Source organism: Pelecanus crispus, chromosome 3, assembly GCF_030463565.1.
Source record: "Pelecanus crispus isolate bPelCri1 chromosome 3, bPelCri1.pri, whole genome shotgun sequence".
NCBI classification, from domain to species: Eukaryota; Metazoa; Chordata; class Aves; order Pelecaniformes; family Pelecanidae; genus Pelecanus; species Pelecanus crispus.
This window is the reverse complement of record NC_134645.1, coordinates 6,632,791-6,651,405: the sequence shown is the minus strand read 5'-3', so window position 1 is coordinate 6,651,405 and position 18,615 is coordinate 6,632,791. Positions and strand designations below refer to the sequence as shown.

The window sequence follows — 18,615 nt, the reverse complement described above, 5'->3', positions numbered from 1 at the left end:
CTTTGATTTATTATTCACTTGCGCTACCTGTCTCAAGAGACTGAGTCATAATCTGTTTGAACTCCCACCTGCAAATTTCCCTGTTCTTGGCACGCTTTCTGACATGCAGCTGATTCAACTTTCCAGAAGGCTCTTGCACTTGGCAGAGTGGTGCTTTGCTCCCTGTTACTGAGGTCTCTCTCTCTATCACGTGGTACCCTTTAATGCCATCCACTGAACATCACTCAGCTTTTCCATGACCAGTCCACCGGCACAGACTCTTTCCCTCCCTCCCAGCTTGTTCCTAGCTCTTTACTCAATACCCTTCCTTCTGCTGATGTCAATTTTAAGCTCTGGAGCTTTATCCCTCTCCTTGTGACATCTGCTTTCACATCCCTAAAAACTTCCTATGCTGCTATCACTGCTTCATGCAATGGACTCTCCTACTCCACTGGCATACAAGTGGGGAGTCTCTAAACACGGACTCATCACCACACTTGAGGAGGACAATCTTGAAAGGTGCTGCTTGACTCCAGCCAAACCCCTCAGTTTGCTCGGATATCTGCCTCTGCTACTGGGACCTGAATGAATTGACTATTCATGCAAAAATGTCTTCTGGGTACTGGGCTCTTTGATTGGGTGTTAGATATCAAAACACCATTAAAGCTGGTGTTAGGTGCTTATTGTACTCAATTCTCTGAAAATGCTACAATGTAGTTATTGTTTGAATATGTAAATAAACACACAGATACCATTGCCTTTCTCTCATTAAAATGAATACAGGAACTGTAGGGAAGGTTCAGACATACAATAGTGACACCATTTATCGTTTGAGACCCTCAACAGACAGCACTGAAGCCACTCACTTGGTAAGGTCTTAATGCTGAGACAGACTTTGGAAGCCCTCAACAATACCACGGCCCCACAACAGCAGCAAAAAGCACTAACCAGGCCAGCCTGAGACAAACAGTTGGGGCTGGGGACAGAAATCCCTGGGACAGGGAGTCCTGTGTAACATCTCTTGCACGTTTGGTAAATGCTGCTTCTCTGGCAGAAAATGAGCTGTCGTCACAACTGCATGCAGTCGAGTGGCTAACCTTGCGTTGTGCGTGATGATCTTTGTCTTGCCTCTTCTGTCGTTCTGCGCTGTGCTCCTGCAGAAAGCCGGTCCCAGGCTGAGGGCTGGATGAGAGATGGGCGGGTAGCTTGTGAGGAAGTCTGCCAACTTTTTGGGCAGCCTGCTATGGAGAAGACCAGGGAGTTACAGAGAAGCCAGCAGGCCAAAGGAGCACAAATACTGCTTTCTAGTTGGCCATCGTGTTGTGTACAGCTGAGGCACAACTCTTCCCCCCTCTCTTTTTGTGGGACACGTGAAGACTGTGGGAGTCTGCAGCCCATTCTGGCTGTGATGAAAAAGCACACGGATGATGCTCATGAGGATTTCCTATGGGAACAGAAAATGGCCCCTTCTCAGTGCTCTCTTCTCCAAACAACCTTTTTGGAGGCTATTCACCAACAAGCCTAATGCTGCAATGTGATCCAAACTGGTGCAGGAGACAGCCCCTTCTCCTGGCCAGGTTAGCTTGTTCCCTTTGCATTCAAGTTCTTGCCAGTTTGCTTACAGTTACCCTAATGAACACAGGCAGCAGAAAACAGCCCGCGCCTTAACGCAGCAGTAGTTACCCAAGTGAGGAGTACTTCCCCGGTACTTCCAGAGCAGAGAGCTGAGAAGCTGGCTCTAACAGTGGAGAACTCTCCTAGCTATTTCCTTGACAGAACTCTGCCAGAAACGCAGTTTTACTTTACAGGATGAGTTAGGAGTTTCTGACTGTGCTGCTTGACTTCATTTTGATGGCTACTGTTGAGCAAATTGACCCCATGCCTCTCCTTTTAGAGATGCAGTTTTACTTGCAACTGTTCATAGGCACCCTGCTCCTTGCCTGCACTGCCTTCTGTGACTAATTAATTGTGTTATTTACAATCATCTGCAGCCAGCAGAAGTTTTATGCTGACAGACAAAGCTGATACGCTGATATTAAGAATTCCAAGACAGCTGATATTTGAAATGGTATCTCACTTGCCTGCAAAGTCTTTCTTTATACTGAACTATTAAAATGCTAAGCATATCAGGATCTTTTCTCAATGTAAGCAACTGGTCATAAACTACTTGTGCACAACTGCATTCATACAAATAATATTTTCAGTAGTGGTATTTGAAAATAGTATCTCACTAGATATATCTACTTGCTTTGTATTTGTCTTGGTTATCTACTAAATACCACATTTACATTTGGATGTGCAGCTAGAGTTAAAAAGGGGCTGTGGCACATGGTGTCACGCAGGCAGTGGTGGTGTCTTTAAGAACGTGACTGTGTAGGCTTTCCCCAACAATATTCCGCTCCGCTCTCTTCAGACCTAGGCAAATCCAGGCATGGAAATGCTGTATCGCACACATCAACACGGGCAAAACTTGGTTCTTATTACAAGAAACGATGAACCAGAAGGAAAGAACCCAGTTTGAAGCTCAGATTCTGGAGTTCAAGACTTGCAGTTAAAAAAAAGTGTGTTTGAAAACAAATTTCCAAAAGTAGCTGTACTCTTGAGCCAAGACAGCTCTTGAAGTCTCACAGTGTTAAAATAAACCTGAAGAATGGTTACTATCAAACCAGAAGCTGGTTTAATTTATGGTATTTTTCTAGGCCAGCGTGATCTTCTCTCCTAAGGGACACATGCATCACCACACTGGACGATCAGGGAGTGAACTGCATTGCTAGAAAACTGTCAGTAATTAGCTGAGGTCCTGAAACACGAGGGATTTTTATCCCTTATGTGTTAGCTAACTAGGCTCTTCTCACAATCTATGTAAATATTTTTTTTTTAAGTTTCCAAGGATAATTGGGCTAGAGGGTTCCACAGGCTATTTGCACATTGTAGAGCATTTAATGTGTGTGCTGCTTTCTCTTTTTTTTTTTTTTTCTGTACTCTCAATGTTCTTGTATCCTGTGAAAGACTAGATAAGAGGTTTCAGTTCACTTCTCCACGCTTTTTGCTTCTTTGGATATATTTTATGGAATTCCCTCTCACTTCTTTCCTCTCTAAGCTAAATATTCTCAGTATTTCCAGCCTCTGCTTACCCAAAACTTATCACCTGCTACTGCCTTTTTGAAGCTCCAAATTGGGCTCACTTCTCTGCTGCCAACCATTTTTCAACAAAACTCAAGAGGTAGGTGCTGCGTCTCAGCAGAACGCAGGCTGTTTTGGCTGGGTCCTATCAGACAAATCTTGACATTATACGCTTCCTATAATGAAGTTTTGGTACCTTTTCTTCACACTAAATTACCGCAGCCTGGTCAGGTCACTTCTCAGACACCAATTCCTTCCCACCCAAAGAACTCATTTTTAAAGGCAGGGAGAATATCTGTCGACTTTGCTGGTGTGGGGGCAAGCACTGATTTGGATTAGCTGTGGAGGTAGTTCTCAACACATGAACCTGCATTCACAAAACCTCTGAACATTTTTCAAATTTGCCAAAAATATCTACAAGGTCTTGATAACAGCGTTGCAACATTGCAGTTGGGGAATACATCCTCAGTGAGCGAGGAGAAAGGTTTGTGCACTCTTGCAAGTGTATGAGAGAGAACATGAAAGCAGTAAGCTACACAGCGGTAGTGCTGGTTGTAAATTCTGTACTTTCTGTTGCCTCTGCAGACAACCAAGAACAGTGGTGTCTTAAATAATTTCTGAATGCTGTCTTCATACCTTTATATTTAATAGCCTTTTAGTAGAAAGGGTAACACTTACATCTTCCAGGAAGAAGTTTTATGTCGGGGTGAAAAATAGCCTCATAAAGCCATACCTTTATAAAGGACATGTGTGTGTCGCAACAGTGGCCATTCCACGAACTATACTGAGCCAGCTCCAAGACTTAGAATCACATGAGGATAAACCTTTTTCCAGACTAAGCCCTTAACAGAAGATTGTGTGTAAGGAAACATAACCTACAGAGGAAAAACTTGCTACACCTTTTTTGTCATAACTGAGATACATTTACTGAGCACTGCATGATTCCTTCCTTACAGAGGAGTAGCCTTTTAGATTTTTGTCCCCTCAAAATACATCCTGAAGTAGCTTCTTCCAGCTGGTGTGCTTATTCCATAACTTTTCTATTGAAGGGAGTCGTGAAGCTTTCTGAGTGTCCATCAAGAGCAAAGCGTTCACGGAGCAATTCTTGCTTTCTTACTAGCTCCTCTGTTGCAGCTTCAGGGGCCCAAATCTAGAAAATAAAGGTATTTGTAGTTAATTTGGACACAACTTCTGCAACTCAAGCATTAGGAAGATACTGCTAGCCAAATGGAGTCATGTTCTAGCACTCCTTTCCATCCTGAGATGTAGAGGAGAACTAGTGCGGCCTCCCAGCAGAATATACCACAACAATTTGTATATGTATAAGCAGAGCACTCTCTTGTTGTTACTTCTGATCTATAACGTGCCACAGGCTCAGATTAGGGATAATGTGGGAAAGAAGATCCAAAGCTAATTGTTTAGAATGACTGACTTGGGCCCAAGATTCTTGGAGTGGAAAATAGTAATTAGCTGTGGAGTCACTGGCAACGTAGCCTTATTCCCCTGAGACCATTGCAGAAACTAGCATAAATCGGGGTTAGGGAAACAGTACACAAACTCTGAACAAAACCTCTCAGTCAGCAATGGTATTCTTTTCCTTTTTAAGGAGGGAGGAAAAAAAAAAATTACTTCTCTCTGATCTTCTCTTTCTGTTTCTTGATTATTTGCAAATGAGTATTAACAAGTCCCTGACACAAAAATTATATTTCCAGTGTTTCTACTCTGGGAAGTAAATATTTAGCATGCTGTGATCCATTTAGTTCAGTAACTGTCACTGACATAAGTAATCATGTGATAACTAAGTGAGAAGGCAAGTTAGAATTTGGTGCCAGTCCCATGCACAAGGACTCCCATCCTTTAAGGGCAAGAATGTAAAAATCCATACCGTGAACTTAGTTGCATTTGTATTTTACTGTGGGTTCACTTTAATCCTATTTTAAAACCTGGTAAGAGCTTGACTTCCATGATTATTTGTTTTATATAAATATATGTATATAGTACATACACACATACATACGAGCCCTTTAGTTTACTGTTGTTTTGTGGCAACCTCTCTAGCCTGTGTCACATCATCTATAAGACAGCTGAATTGTGAAGTCATTTCATCAGATTGTTCTGTTTTTTGATCTACAGCAAGGTCTACCTTTAAATTAATATGAAACTGTGCTCATGTTTTGCTACTGTACATACTTTCCTGGGTTTGAATGTGATGTCATCTCTCTTAGTAGCACCACTGGTTATCAAAGAGTTCAGATAAATAACGCTGTCCTTAGGGGAATCTGTTGTCTTTTCAAGGATGGATTTTTCTACAACAGGCAGAGATATCTGTGAAGGCTGAAAAAGAAATTATCAGTTATACATATACATTGCGTTTGGAAGCAAGGCAGACATCCTGCATCTTTTGACACTTCTTTTGCTATCTATTTACCATCTGTGTAATTTTCTTAATCTGTTCAGAATCTGTTCTTCTTAAAGCTGATATTTTTTTTTATAACCAAAATTTGTGAGGGAAACCCTTTAAAAGGTAGCTGATGACTCTCCTTCTTGGACACTAGAACATTAACTGCTCTTTAAGACTTGCAAAACAATTGCCTAGTACCACTGGTGATCCCATCCCGTGCCAGGTGTTGATTAAATACGCACCTAAGGCTGTCGTCCTCCTGACTATGAAAGTCCTACACTATCCCTGACAAATTCAAAACATTTTTGAAAGGGGGAAACCAACATTTGGCTACTGGGACATATTTACGACACCGTTCAGGGCAGGACTGCTAAAGGATACTTCCAGCAACGCAGATACAATTGCATTTTCTCTCTAAATAGCATCCTAGGTCTGACTAACAAGTACCACTGGTAAAGCGGGAAGATCTCATCCACAAGCAGGATGTGGTCACGGAGGCTGATGCCAGCTTGGGAACTAGGGCAATGCTGAGGTATTCGAGGCTCCTGGGGCATGCAGAAAAGGCCTTCAGAAGTACCACAGCCAAACATCAGTGTGGGATTTGAGAAACAGGACTCGGGTCAACAGTAGAAGAGGAAGGATGTGAGACAAGCTGGAAATGAGAAGTCAGCAAGCCTGATATTGCCTCAGTGAGTTCGATTAGCAGAATAAAAAGACCTTTCTACTAATTTGAAGGGTCTTGGTCTTATCCTGTGAAGAAACAGGTGCTCCGTTTAAGAAATTACGGTTACCAGTTGTTCAGTATTACCACAACAGAGCTGGATGATCATAAACTTCAGGAGGAGGGGGAAAAGGAGAGTGTTTTTTCTGTGTCCTGTCAGTGATATAGGACATAATTCTTAAGTGGGACTGGGGAAGACATGAAGCTCATATAATGAACAAGTCAAAATTTCAACCAATGAAAAAGTACTGGCAAGAGCGAGTACTGGCTTCTGAAAATACTCACTTTAATAAAACTGCCTGATTTATAGCTTTGGAGAGATATGGATGGCAAATAAATGAAAGAAAGAAGCACTCTACTATTAGCATATCAATCCTTTGTTACTATCTATCATACCTCTTTTTTCACAGCTTGTACCTCTACAGGCATCGGTGTAGAAGGTGACTTTGGCTTCACAACTTTTTCTTTCGCTGCTTCTTTTTTTTCTGGTACTTCTGGCAAATTTTCCAGTTTATTTTGGAGCAGATCAATTATTCTAGAATCTGCAAATACTTTAGCAATATCAAGAGCATTCTTTCCTGTATTTAAAAAAAAAAAAAAAACCTCTGTATAAGCCATGAAAATGAACCTTGGCACTTGTTATTGCAACTGGATAATGACACTACAGTCAACTGAATATTTTATTGATCATTCAGTGTGCCAGCAGTGTGTCTGACATTGGTGTGAGTAATGGCAGTCGTCAGCACTGCTTGCAGAAACAAGCCTTGAAACCAAATATTGCAGGAATTCTTTGAGTGGTTGCTTTGCTCTTAATGTCCTGACATTTGCAGCTTAATATACTGGTCCTGCAGGTTGTAATTTTGACCTTTGAGAGCTGAGAGCATTTAGCGCTAGGAGATGGCTGGCATAGTACAAGGTTAGGAATGTAGACCTAGTTATTGTAGGTATCTACCTCTTCCGGTACCTGCTCTGGGGCTGGCAAGGAGTCAAGGGAAAGCCCTGTGGTTTAAATGGGGCTGAACACCAGTGCTTAATAAAGGAAAAACTCTCCTGGATCTTATGAGGTGAGACCCTGGGGCTGTAAAGTAGTTGTGAGACTAAACTGCCATGTGAATTGGAACTTCACATGGTAACAGAAATGGAGAATATACATCCCTTCTACAAGCAGGGTTTCACCTATAAAGCTTTTTGGGAAGGAAAGTCTCATTACGTAGCAATGTTGCTTCCTATGTTAGAACAAGAGCTTAAAAATGTGATAAAAGTTAACTGTTTCAATGAGTCTGAAAATAGAGGAATTAATAATGAATGAGGGATCTGCTGTGAGGAGGTAACACTTCAGTATCAGTTCAGATTTGGTTTTCTGTTAAGTGGTTTTTTTTTCTCAGGGAGTAATATTTACGTGCTAAGCAGCAAGAAATTTTTTTAACCAGTGCTGCCTGTGCATAAAAAAAATAAGTGATTTTAATGGATGGCAGAGTATACACTGGCCACAACTCAAATCTAACTTTCCATCAAATAACATTAATAACTAGATAGAATTTTCTCATTAAAGCCACTTATAACTCTGCATATATCTTGTGAGGAGCAACAGTCTCCTTATCACATAATTAATCACATTATTTTCTAGGTGCATAAAACCCAGGAAAGCTGACTACTTACAATAGTGATTCCACACTGTAGAAAACTAACTGAACCTAACTCTTACCTTCATCCTGATAGCAATCATAAATTCAGAACACTGAAAAGTGTTCCAAGAACTTAGGGTTGTCTTGTTTTGTTTTTTTTAATAAAACATGTATACATGTAAGGAAACAGGCCCTTTTTGGAGACATTGGTATTTACCATTGCTGTTTGTAATTTGGATGTCAGCACCCACGTTGATTAAAAAGTAGACCATATCCAATCTGCAGATCTCAATGGCTCTCATCAGTGGGGTTGCATTGCCTATTGCAGGTGCATCCACTGCTGCTCCAGCCTTCACTATCAGTTCAGCAATATCTAGGTGTCCGTTATAGCAAGCGTGATGGAGAGGAGTCCACATGAAATTGTCTGTTGCGTTTACATCAGCCCTACAAAAGAATAAGAGAAGTTGTGGCAGACAAAGCTAGCTACTAGATGCAGTAACATCCACAGCTCCAAGTACAATCAATGTTATCTGCCCGCTGCAATGGTGTATTCAATGTAAATAAATATTTTCATATCTCTACTGCTACTCTGAAACCATTTTAGTATCTGACATATAGCATGTCACGGAACGTTGATTGTAAGAGTGTGCCTGGGTGGTGATCGCGTTCCTCTCTAAGCAAACACAGTGTCCTCTACATAGAGGTTTTCACAGGTGCAGGGAAAAATGGGTATTCCAGCAGCTCAGTCCTCTCAAATGCTGCCGGTGTTTGTGCTCCAGCTTCACTGAGAATGGCAAAAAGCAGATTAAGGAATTCAAAAAAGAATGCTTCTGGGCTGAGAACAGGTGCTCTGAAACACATGGCAAAATTGTCTATTGTCCAATTTACAAATGAGTTAGAGAAGGTCTATCTCTGATAATCTGAGGATTTAAAACTTTTTCAGCCACTGTGTCATTTGACTAGATCTGTTTCTGCTCCCAGGTTAAAACTGGCATGTTCTGGAGGACGCAAGGGCTAGTTTGGGGGAGACATTAGCAATATGCTGCCTTTGGATGAAGCTGAGGGGAAAAGCATTAGCAGCCTTCTAGCAACCGGCTGCCTTGGGAACTTTTGGGCTGGGGTCATGCAAAAGCAAGGCTTGGGGAACTAGAGCCACTAGACCCTCTTAATGGTGTTAAAAGGGAAGAAATATGGTTCCCCCATATCTTTGAAGAAAGTGCAGTCCATGACCATGCCCAGATCTGCGATCTCCCTCCCACCTGTGCCACGCGTGGATTCAGAAGGGGTCAAAACATCGTGGGGATTCCCCAGTATTCAAGCAGAGTGAATTACTTTCCATTGTATTTAGGACAGCCTAGAGGGCCTGAACTGGATTGGGGTCACTGTCCCATTTACTCTAGGGACAAAGAGCAGATGTCCTCTCGAAAGACATGGAGGGAGGGAGAAGGAAGAAAAATTATGAAGGAAGCTGTTTCCAGGGGTAGCTTTTTACTCTTCAGGTCAGATGATTAATATTAAACTCTAGATAAAAAAAACAGATTTGTCTGTTCATCTTGTTTAAACTTTTCAATCTTTTACAGAATTCTACCTTTGGTGAGATCTTATTGCAGTAAATTCCCCAGACCTACCAGTTTTACCTTTGTTATCTTTCAGTTGCTTAGCTATTATGGTTTATTCTTATGATTCGTATGCATTTTTCATTTCCTTTATATTTCTCATTAAAATAAGTGGCTCCCATTATTCCACTTTCTCTCTCAACCCAACCTCCATGCCTGTACTGATACTCTGTCTGCCCCTGAATCCCTTTTGCTAACTTCATTCTATTGGAAACAACCCGATCAAAGGGAACAGGGACAACACAGCACTGACTTAAAAATTCTTCAGCACTTTCTCCTGATCAAACGTTGAATTTTCCTTTAGCATAAATTTAATTTAATTCTGAGTCTTTCTGGAACAAGATAGAAAGTGGATACCACCAATTTATGTTTAAATCTCAGCATTTTCTATAGGTCTGAATAAATGTTTTGTTTTCTATTCGATATGGATTTGTGATACCATACTGAAAAGGTTATATTGTAAAAAGTATTTGAAAGGCCATGCCAAACTGAAAGCATCTGAAAGTCCACGCTCTTGAAAGATGCAAAGCTAAACACTGTACTGATAACTTTCCTCTCCACTTTCTGATTTCCGTCAATTTAAAAATCTCAAAGCTGGTACTATTTTTTTAAACTAAGTTATTACATTTTTAGGTCTGTTAAATATGATGAAATGTGACTCCAGTGCTGTCTAGTGAGGCTTGATGAAAGCAGTGGAGATTATTTTGCTAGATTAATTTGCTAACTCTTGCGTCCTTGTCTTTGGAAGACCTGAATGTACACATTTACACAACTTTCCATATGCTCCAGGAATGTCAGGGTAATTACCAGGGCGTGTGAAGATCCACGTGCTGTTAAGTCTTTGCAGGAACTGGAGCAATGACTACAGCCACTTATCCTTAGAAATGAATGTTAAAATGAATTCTAGCTATAGGTAGAGAACAAAGCTAATGTAAATATCTTTGAAAAATGTTCATTTAAGCGTTTATGTGAATGACTGCAGGACTACAGCAGTCTGGCAATAAAAAAAAGAGATTACACTATTACACAAGTATGACTGAATTGTTTTTAAAATTGCTTTCATTTTTAAGCTGTCATTGAGATTTTTCACAAGTGTGTCTGTAGGCTACAAAATTGCTGAAGCACTTCTAAAGTGAGGAACGGTCTAAATAGCAGCACGCGCTTCTGGTGTAAATCCTGCTGCCGCAGCCTGCTGCAGCTGCAGAGGAAAGTGATTGTAAAGCTCATCCCCTTAAAACACTTGCATGCAAAGGCCCTGGCATGTGGAACAGGGTAGTCCAGGATTGCCTTGATGATTCAGCTAAGAGTACGCTGATGATTCCAGGCAAGTCACTTGAGCCAGATCTCCCCAAAATCATTCATCTGATTTTCAGAGCTCAGTTTTGAGGATGTGCTATTTGAGACATGGGTATGAACCAACTGCAGGTCCAATAGATCGGATTTGTAGGTACTCTGCATGTGACCAAAATGCCAAGAGCCCAGGCACCAAAAATTTCAGACCTGGAGAACTTACCTCTTGACTGTTTCTATTTCCCTGTTACTAAAATATGGAAAATAATAAACTGGCCCTCTGTAACTCAGGATCTTATGGAACTAGCTTCAATATTAAATGCTATGTAAATAAAAAAGAAACCATAGTCTGTTGCATCCAAATATTTACTGGAAATTTATGCTTTTGAAAGCCTCTTCAAAATAGCAATTTAAAAAAAAAAAATCTCTGAAATGATCTTACCCCTTTTCCAGAAGATACTGCACAATGTCTATGTTCCCACTTGCACACGCAGCCATCAAAGGTGTTTTGTAATATTTATCTTTTGTGTCTACTTGCACACCCTCCTCAAATGCTTTCTGTAGAGACAGAATGTCTCCTGCTCTGACAAGGTAGTTAATATTCACGTACATTTTCCTTGGCTCATCTAAATACCAGGCACGGTCGTCATGCACGGGATGGGCAGATGGGCGGTCTCGGTTAAAATGGTAGCTATCAGCAATGTTCTCAATAGCCTCAATCATGTACACAGGGAAGCCATCTTCCCTATGCGGACATGCGCTCTTCGGAATAACACAAATCGGCACAGGGATGGCAATGCCTCTCTTGCCTCTTCGTTTCTTCCCTTTCCTCCCCTTCTTCCCTTTGGGTCCAAAAGACGTTATAAGACAGTTTTTCTGCAGGTATTTAGAGCCTTTAAAAAATTCTTCAGTGTTGATTCCCTCAGGGTGAGAGCCTTCATGCATTTTGGCAATAGTTTGTATTTGTTCAACGTCCACAAAGGCACACTGCTTCTGAATAACTGATATAAAATCATCTTTAGCTACCGTCCCGTCTCCTTGGTTGATGGCCTCAAACGCCTTGCGGAGGGCAGCCTGGTGCTCTAAGGACCAGTCGTACAGCCTCAGTGCCCAGCGGGGGTTGTCCTCCTTTGCCCCAGGCTTGGACTGTTTTCTAAAAGTATCTTCAATTTTACGCAATTCTGCTGCTGCTGCTTTAAAACCGCCTTCCTTGGCAATGGCTCTTGGGGTCTTTGTTAACAAGTTTGTCCACGTAGGATCGCAGCCTAAAAATACAGATGCAATTTTGCTGATAATGCAGTGGAATTAGTAATTACCAGTTACGTAATATAAGAGACTTGTAATATACCTGCAACTAATTGCCACAGGTCTACAATTTTACACTGTCTCAACTATAAATAGCGATAGTAGATGGAACCACATCATTGATCTCAGACTGGAAGGTTAGCCATGTGTTATATTTGTTTCCCAAAAGGAGATTCATTGGGCAACCCATGCTCTACTTATCTATCCACTCATGAATATGTATAGGAAGGCAGAAGCTCAGTAAAAATTACATATTTTTATTTTGAGTGGTGAGCAATGTTAAGAAGAAACAAACTAAGATTAAAACGTCATTCACTGTTCTATACCCCAACCTTGCAATTTGGCGATGAACCGCTAGTTAAACGTTTGAATTGCAAGAACAGAACGTAGGATTTTGCATGGTGCTCTTGAATCAAAGCTTGAAGTGATATAACTATCTGATTAAGTTAGAAAATTATCATAGATTCTTTAGAGTATGTTTCAGCGCCCATGGGTGCCAAGTTTTCTCCATAACTACACTGAGATAATTTTTTTTAAATGATCAGCAAACCAAAAATTAATTTTTTATTGGAAGACTCAATACAATACTTCTAAAAACAACTAAAACCAGAACCACTTAACACAGTCCAGTTCTGTATTATACAAAGCCATGATGCTTCTGCCGCTTTCTTTAAGGAATGTTTTATCTCAGCCACATTAGTAGAAATAAGTCGTAATAGCCTAGGTTAGGCACTTCTTAATGAGAATTACATACACCTCATGATACCTCAGAGAGTCAAATCTTTCGTAAATGCCCAAGTGAAATCTTTCCTTTAGCACAGAAGAAAAATATACACGACAGTTGTGAAGTAACTCATTTTTAGTGTACCTCTTTGTCCTATAAACTTGCAGCAACTTGCAAATCCTCCCTCTGCAGCGTAATGAAGTGGTGTGTTACCATTCATAGCAATCAGGCCCAAGTCTCCATTATAAGCTGAAATAATTCTCAAAATCTAGAAAAACAAAGACAGTACCACCAAAAATGTTGTCTGTTTCTTAAGATGGGGAAGTGTGAGAATGATTTACAAATAAGTGCAAGATTATATATTCCCAGTTTATATAGTGAACTTTTCTCCCATGCCCAGCTGATCAACGTGCACATAATGTTCAAATTTTCTATAGTACTGTGCTTACTTAACTGAGGAAATAGAAACCTTGCTCAGTTACAGACATCACGGACAGTCTTCACTCCTGCCAACCTACTGCAGGCCACTGTCTTAAAGTAACACTAATGTTGCATGCACAATCAAAACCGCATGATTTTATATACTTTGAAGATGATACGGGGGATAAGGAAGAAAGTGCCTACCTGCAGCTGTTTGCATCTGCCCTTCTTATAATGGTAATGTTTCATCCAAGTTACACAGCTGTGACATGCTACATATTGAGAGAAACAAGCTTTCCAATGGAGCTGTTCACACCAGACAGCCACCCTAGCACACACACTCAGAGGTACCTTGGAAAAAAAGGCTCTGCAATTATGAGAGAGATTCTATCACTGCTGGGTTCCCTTTGATACTTAAAAAGAAGCTGCTTTTGATTGCTGAATGGTATGCTTTGATCAGCTGAGATACTGGACTCAAAAAAAAAAAAAACCAACCCAAAAAAAACCCCCAAAACACCCCAAACACACCCAACCCCAACAAAAACAAGCAAACACCACCAGCCCACCCCCCACCCCCCCCCCCAAGTTTGGCTTTGCAGCAATGCTTTAACACCACAAATGATGATACCTCAAAAAAGCCTCCTTTGGCTGCGAAATGTGCAGCACTGTGTCTTTCAAGGTCAAATAGGTTAACATCAACTCCTCTCTCGAGTAGACCACGCACCAGCTCGAGAACGCCTTCTCTTGCAGCTTCCATTAAGGCTGTGCGACCCGTAGCCTGCAAGGTAGCAAGAAAACGATTCAGAATTTGTTTTGTGTGAGAATTTAGGTTGGAACAATATGATCCCGTTGTTGCAAGGTGGCATAAAACTGAAGGTCTCCTTTTTAGGTATTACCAAAAAAAGGCGACAAGTCTAATAGTTTCAAAGACACTTGTAGGTAAACTTTAAGAATCTAGTTCATAATGCTGCTAAAATATGTGTAGTCAAATCCCAGCGACTCAAGTACATTAGTAACTTGAGCGCCTTGAATAGTGCCCGTGAAAATCAATTCCTCAGTTAAGGAATTCTTTATTCTGTGTGCATGCTCTCATGTACGCTTACAAAACGTAACACAAAATACCACCTCTATCATGAAAGAGCGTAAGGAGCTATGGCTGGAGGAGTGCTATGGGCAAAGCAGAGCAACTGGGGAATTTCACTACTGTTCTGTCTGACAGGAAAAGTTCACATTCTAATACATTAGTGCTGTCTCTCTTTCTAGATAATAGTATATGTTTGTGATTAGCAGTACCTATTTTCTTTATAATGGCTGACTTTGGTAGATCTGGTGACCCTCCCAAGAACAGAGCACATCTTGGATCAGGGATTGCCTGCTATTAACATGTTCGCACACACAGCAACACTTAGAATACCTGACTTGCCATTCTACAGAGGGGGAAAGAGAGCAGTGAGCTGTGGATATGTTCCGGTGAACCATGTGTTCTTCCCCGATATCTGTCTTTCTCTGCGCCTAGCAAACCATTCCTATTATGTGACCAGGTATGTACCCATCATATCACAAAAAATGCAGGTTTCTCGTATTGCTGGTACACCGAGTACATGAAGCCGACATGTGCATGAGAGGATGGAATAAGGATGTCCAAACATTAGTTTTGCTATAGCTGCAAGCTAGGAAGGATACTGCAAAACTAGGACCAAAGCAAAAGTCGTGGGTAGCTTTAAGGGAAAGTTTGAGCTCCTTGACTTGATCAACAGCACAGAGCTTCACTCCTTCAGTTCTTTGTTAAATTAAGGAAGTAAACAAATAAATTACTAAGACAGACGTACAAAAGAGAGAAAAGAGTTTCTTATGTCTTGTCCCTGCCTTGATTCCCCATCAGATTTTTCATGCCGGACTCCTGTTTTAGTGTATGTTATTTCAACCCCGAAAACCTTAGGCAAAGTACAAATCGGCATTGCTCCACTGAAGTACAGTGAATTGCAGCTCCTAAGAGCTGGCCCAGTTACAATTTGGTTTTGTAAAATATTTGTACTCTAATCTACAAAAATCTAAATCAGGATACGTGCTTCAAGCAGAAGACTTCAATCCCTGCTCCTGCACAAAAGGGTAGAGCAGAAGAAGGGAATAGGCATGGCCACAGAGGCCACTGCTTTATTGTTTTAATGTGAGGATTTAAGATCTAGTCGTCTGGTAACTATTCTATACTCCTGTATATATGTTCTTAGTTACAGAAATATTCATACTGGGTCTCTTGCATTGGGATTTGCTCCTCTTTCCAAGAAATTCAGACAGATTTCTTTAATATCATGAGCTCGCTCACAGGCTTGTAGAAATACAGGCTTCCCATCAGTAGTACAGTTGTTAACATCTGCACCACAATCCAAGGCAATTTGCATGCAGTGGTAGTGCCGTCTTGTAGGTAAAATGCAGTAAAACAGAACACCTGCAAAGAAAAACAGCAGGGATTATGGTGCATTACTAAATTATTAGAAAGGTTACTTAGGCTGTAAGCTTCACAGCTGAATGGACAAACTCCTTCAACAGAGACTCTTTAACTTCTCTTAGGGTGTATACATGCAAAAATGGCTTCTAGTTTAGGGCCTTTGAACTTGGGGACTAAACCAGAACTTATTATGTGACAGGGCATGGGAGGAACATGACCCTCAATCGCAAGTTATGTTTCAGCTATGTACTGGAGAGACCTACGATTTAACGGCCTAGGCTGTTCAGGGAGAATTATTTTCATTTTCATCAAAGCTCTTACGGCCAATAGCTTCTGTTGAGCTGTAAGGATTACCTTCAACCATGGTTCCTCTCTACAGATTGGACACAACATACATAGCAAGTGTGCAACACAGTAAAGGGTCATTTTATGGTATTTCTGGTCTGGTAAGGTTCCCTTTTACTTACCTTTCCCTTCATGGTCCACAGCGGTCATATCTGCTTTAGCTTTCACTAATAAATCCAAAACCAACTCATGGCCTAGCTCAGCTGCCTTCATTGCTGGAGTACATCCCATTTTGTCCTGGACATCTGGATGAGCTCCCTGTTCCAGCAAGAAGCTGCACATGTCAGTGTCATTTTTAATGCAGGCCAAATGAAGGGCACTATATCCTTCCATAGGCTCTGTGAAATTAATGAGATTTGGGAATCCATTCTGGACCAGCTTTTCTATTTGCTTCTTGTCTTTCTGGTGAATGCACTGAAGAAGTTTGTAGATCTGTAAGTTCAGAAGTCTGTTATCTACCGGTAACATCCTGGAATAAGAAAAAGTGGCTTCTTTCAAGGAAGTGATTTCTGCATGGGGAGAGAAGAAAACATATAAACTCAGAGATGAGATTGTAATTACATGCCAGTAAGAACAGGAATCAAACTATGTTCAAGGCATGAAAATATCCACTTTAACTTGACAGAGCACTAAGCTTTGAATGAATTTATTTCATTTAGTATATACAGCATATATTGAGACTATATAAACACATGTAGCACCTTGCAAAATTGTTCTTTCTAGTCTTCAAACTGTTCTGAAGAAGTCTCATTCAAAGTGAAAATTAAGTTAAGAAACTGTAAGGTAACTGCTTTCCATTCAAGGAACTGTTATAATCTACAATTAGTTGGAAGCCTAAGGGGTGGCTGATCATCTGTCATTTTAGTGCTTCAAAGGGAAAAAAAAAAAAATCACAAGTCACAGTGTCCTCTGCACTTGATGAAACATAAAATTGATACTAGCATCATCTCATCAGTACCTGAGCACCTTCTTTTTTCTTTTTTTTTGTAACTGATGCATGAACTTCCTGCTGGACTATGTATATAAAAGAGTAAATTGCATTTCTCTGCAGCAAAACCCTTGGGGAAAAAAAGATGCGGGCAGTAGGACACTGGCCTGGAAAAGGTTCCCCCGGGCGATGCAACACACGCTTCTTGAGAAAAGTGCGGTGCAGGAAACCAGCTTTGCATTTGTCTCCATTCTGATTTTTTTTCCTTAGGCTTTTTAGCCTCTTTTAGCTAGTCTCAGCACTTGTGGCTGGAGGGCCAGCAAGGGTCACACGTGTTAAGGACCATTTCTGAAGCTTGTTTAAGTCGATAGGAAGCTTCCTATCAGCTTCAGCAAGCCTTGGGTCAGCCGGTCCTCCAAATATGACATTGCACTTATGGGACATGCAACAAAAAAAAAAAAAATGTGGAGGAACATCATACTGTTAGGGAATATTTGGGTTTGTTGTTTTTTTTTTCGGGGGGGGGGGGGGGGGGGGGGGGGGGCTTATTAGCAATATAGCCTGTATATGGGACCACTCAGCAATCTGCCTGGCTACTGCTCGGTGCTTTGCGGATGTCCAAGAAAAGGCGAGTTTTAAGAGAGAGATGCAAAAGGATGCACAATTCCAACAGACTTTTTGAGGCAACACCTCCCATTCTGGAAATGAAGCCTGAGAGAAAACTGCAGGAAAAGTAGTAAAAAATGAATGAAGGCTAATCATGTTGGGAACGGATAGAGCGCGGTAATTTTTGTACCAGTTACGACATGCCAGTTGTTGTTTCTGTAACTACCGTCTTTCATTTCTTTTGAAGTTCTGCGGCCAGCCTATTTTTGGAGCAACGGAGACAGGGGTCAAGTTTACTGCTGACAGATTTCTGACAACTGTCCCTCTTGTGTTTCCCCCCACTAAACAAGCTACTTGGCACTCTCCCTGTGCATCTGGCCATGCTGCAGAAAGATAGCTGCAGCCCTCAGTCAGGCACTACGTGTACAAGAATCCCATCCGACATATCTGACCGCAGCTGATCGCTCCTCCCCTCGAACAGAGTTAAAATAGCAGAGGTGCTTCAGGAGAGGAGTAAGGAAAAGGTTGGGAAGGGCCATACAACACCTGGAGCCACTTAAAAGCTGCCCTTTCTAGTCTATGGAGCATTGCAAAAATACTGTTAAATGTTCGTGCTTTGCTAGAAAAACTGTTTGTCATTGTAACAGTTTTGACCAGCTCTACACCGTGTTTTATTTGAATGGCATTATTATTAGAAGCTGCTCACTTGCCCAAGTGTTTAAGTGGGCACTAAAATGCAAAGACTTTCTCTTTGCAGTGAAATCTGGTCAGAATAGGTCAGCTGCTCACAGAGTTTGGGGGCTTTCTCTATTTAAGTATGACATCACTTAAATGCTAAATTCTTTTCTGTGTAGGTCTTACACCACCCTCATTCTGATCATATACAAATATTATATATACAAATATTATATCATAGCATATTATTCTCATCCCTACCATGTTGTGCTTCTTGTGGCATATTGTCCTGTGAAAGCGAATAAATGCAGAGGTTTGGGGTTTTTTTCCTACTGACAGGTGTTACAACTATAGCAGCACTCTAGTCCTAAAGTTTAGACTTGAAAAATAAGGCTACTTCTGGGTAAAGCC

At 41.0% G+C, this 18,615-nt stretch overlaps 1 protein-coding gene across 1 annotated transcript; it reads right to left on the bottom strand.

Annotated features, from left to right (window-relative positions):
* Positions 1–4,126: 4,126 nt before the first annotated feature.
* ANKEF1 (ankyrin repeat and EF-hand domain containing 1) lies at positions 4,127–16,463 on the bottom strand. The gene is made up of 9 exons (XM_075708147.1): positions 16,118–16,463; positions 15,451–15,650; positions 13,833–13,982; positions 12,929–13,052; positions 11,198–12,020; positions 8,067–8,293; positions 6,621–6,802; positions 5,293–5,436; positions 4,127–4,252 (listed from the first exon to the last, which is right to left on the bottom strand). The coding sequence occupies exons 1-9, from the start codon at positions 16,461–16,463 to the stop codon at positions 4,127–4,129; spliced, it is 2,322 nt and encodes a 773-aa protein (XP_075564262.1).
* Between the last annotated feature and the right edge of the window lie 2,152 nt (positions 16,464–18,615).

Bases quoted from the DNA above. Each gene is read 5' to 3' on its own strand.
- ANKEF1 (XM_075708147.1), bottom strand. From the start codon at position 16,463: ATGTTACCGGTAGATAACAGACTTCTGAACTTACAGATCTACAAACTT. The intron at 13,983-15,450 runs GTATGAATATTT...GCTACCTTGCAG, and splicing joins ATCCCAATGCAAGAGACCCA to GCTACGGGTCGCACAGCCTT. The intron at 12,021-12,928 runs GTACACTAAAAA...CTGTATTTTTAG, and splicing joins CAAGTTTATAGGACAAAGAG to GCTGCGATCCTACGTGGACA.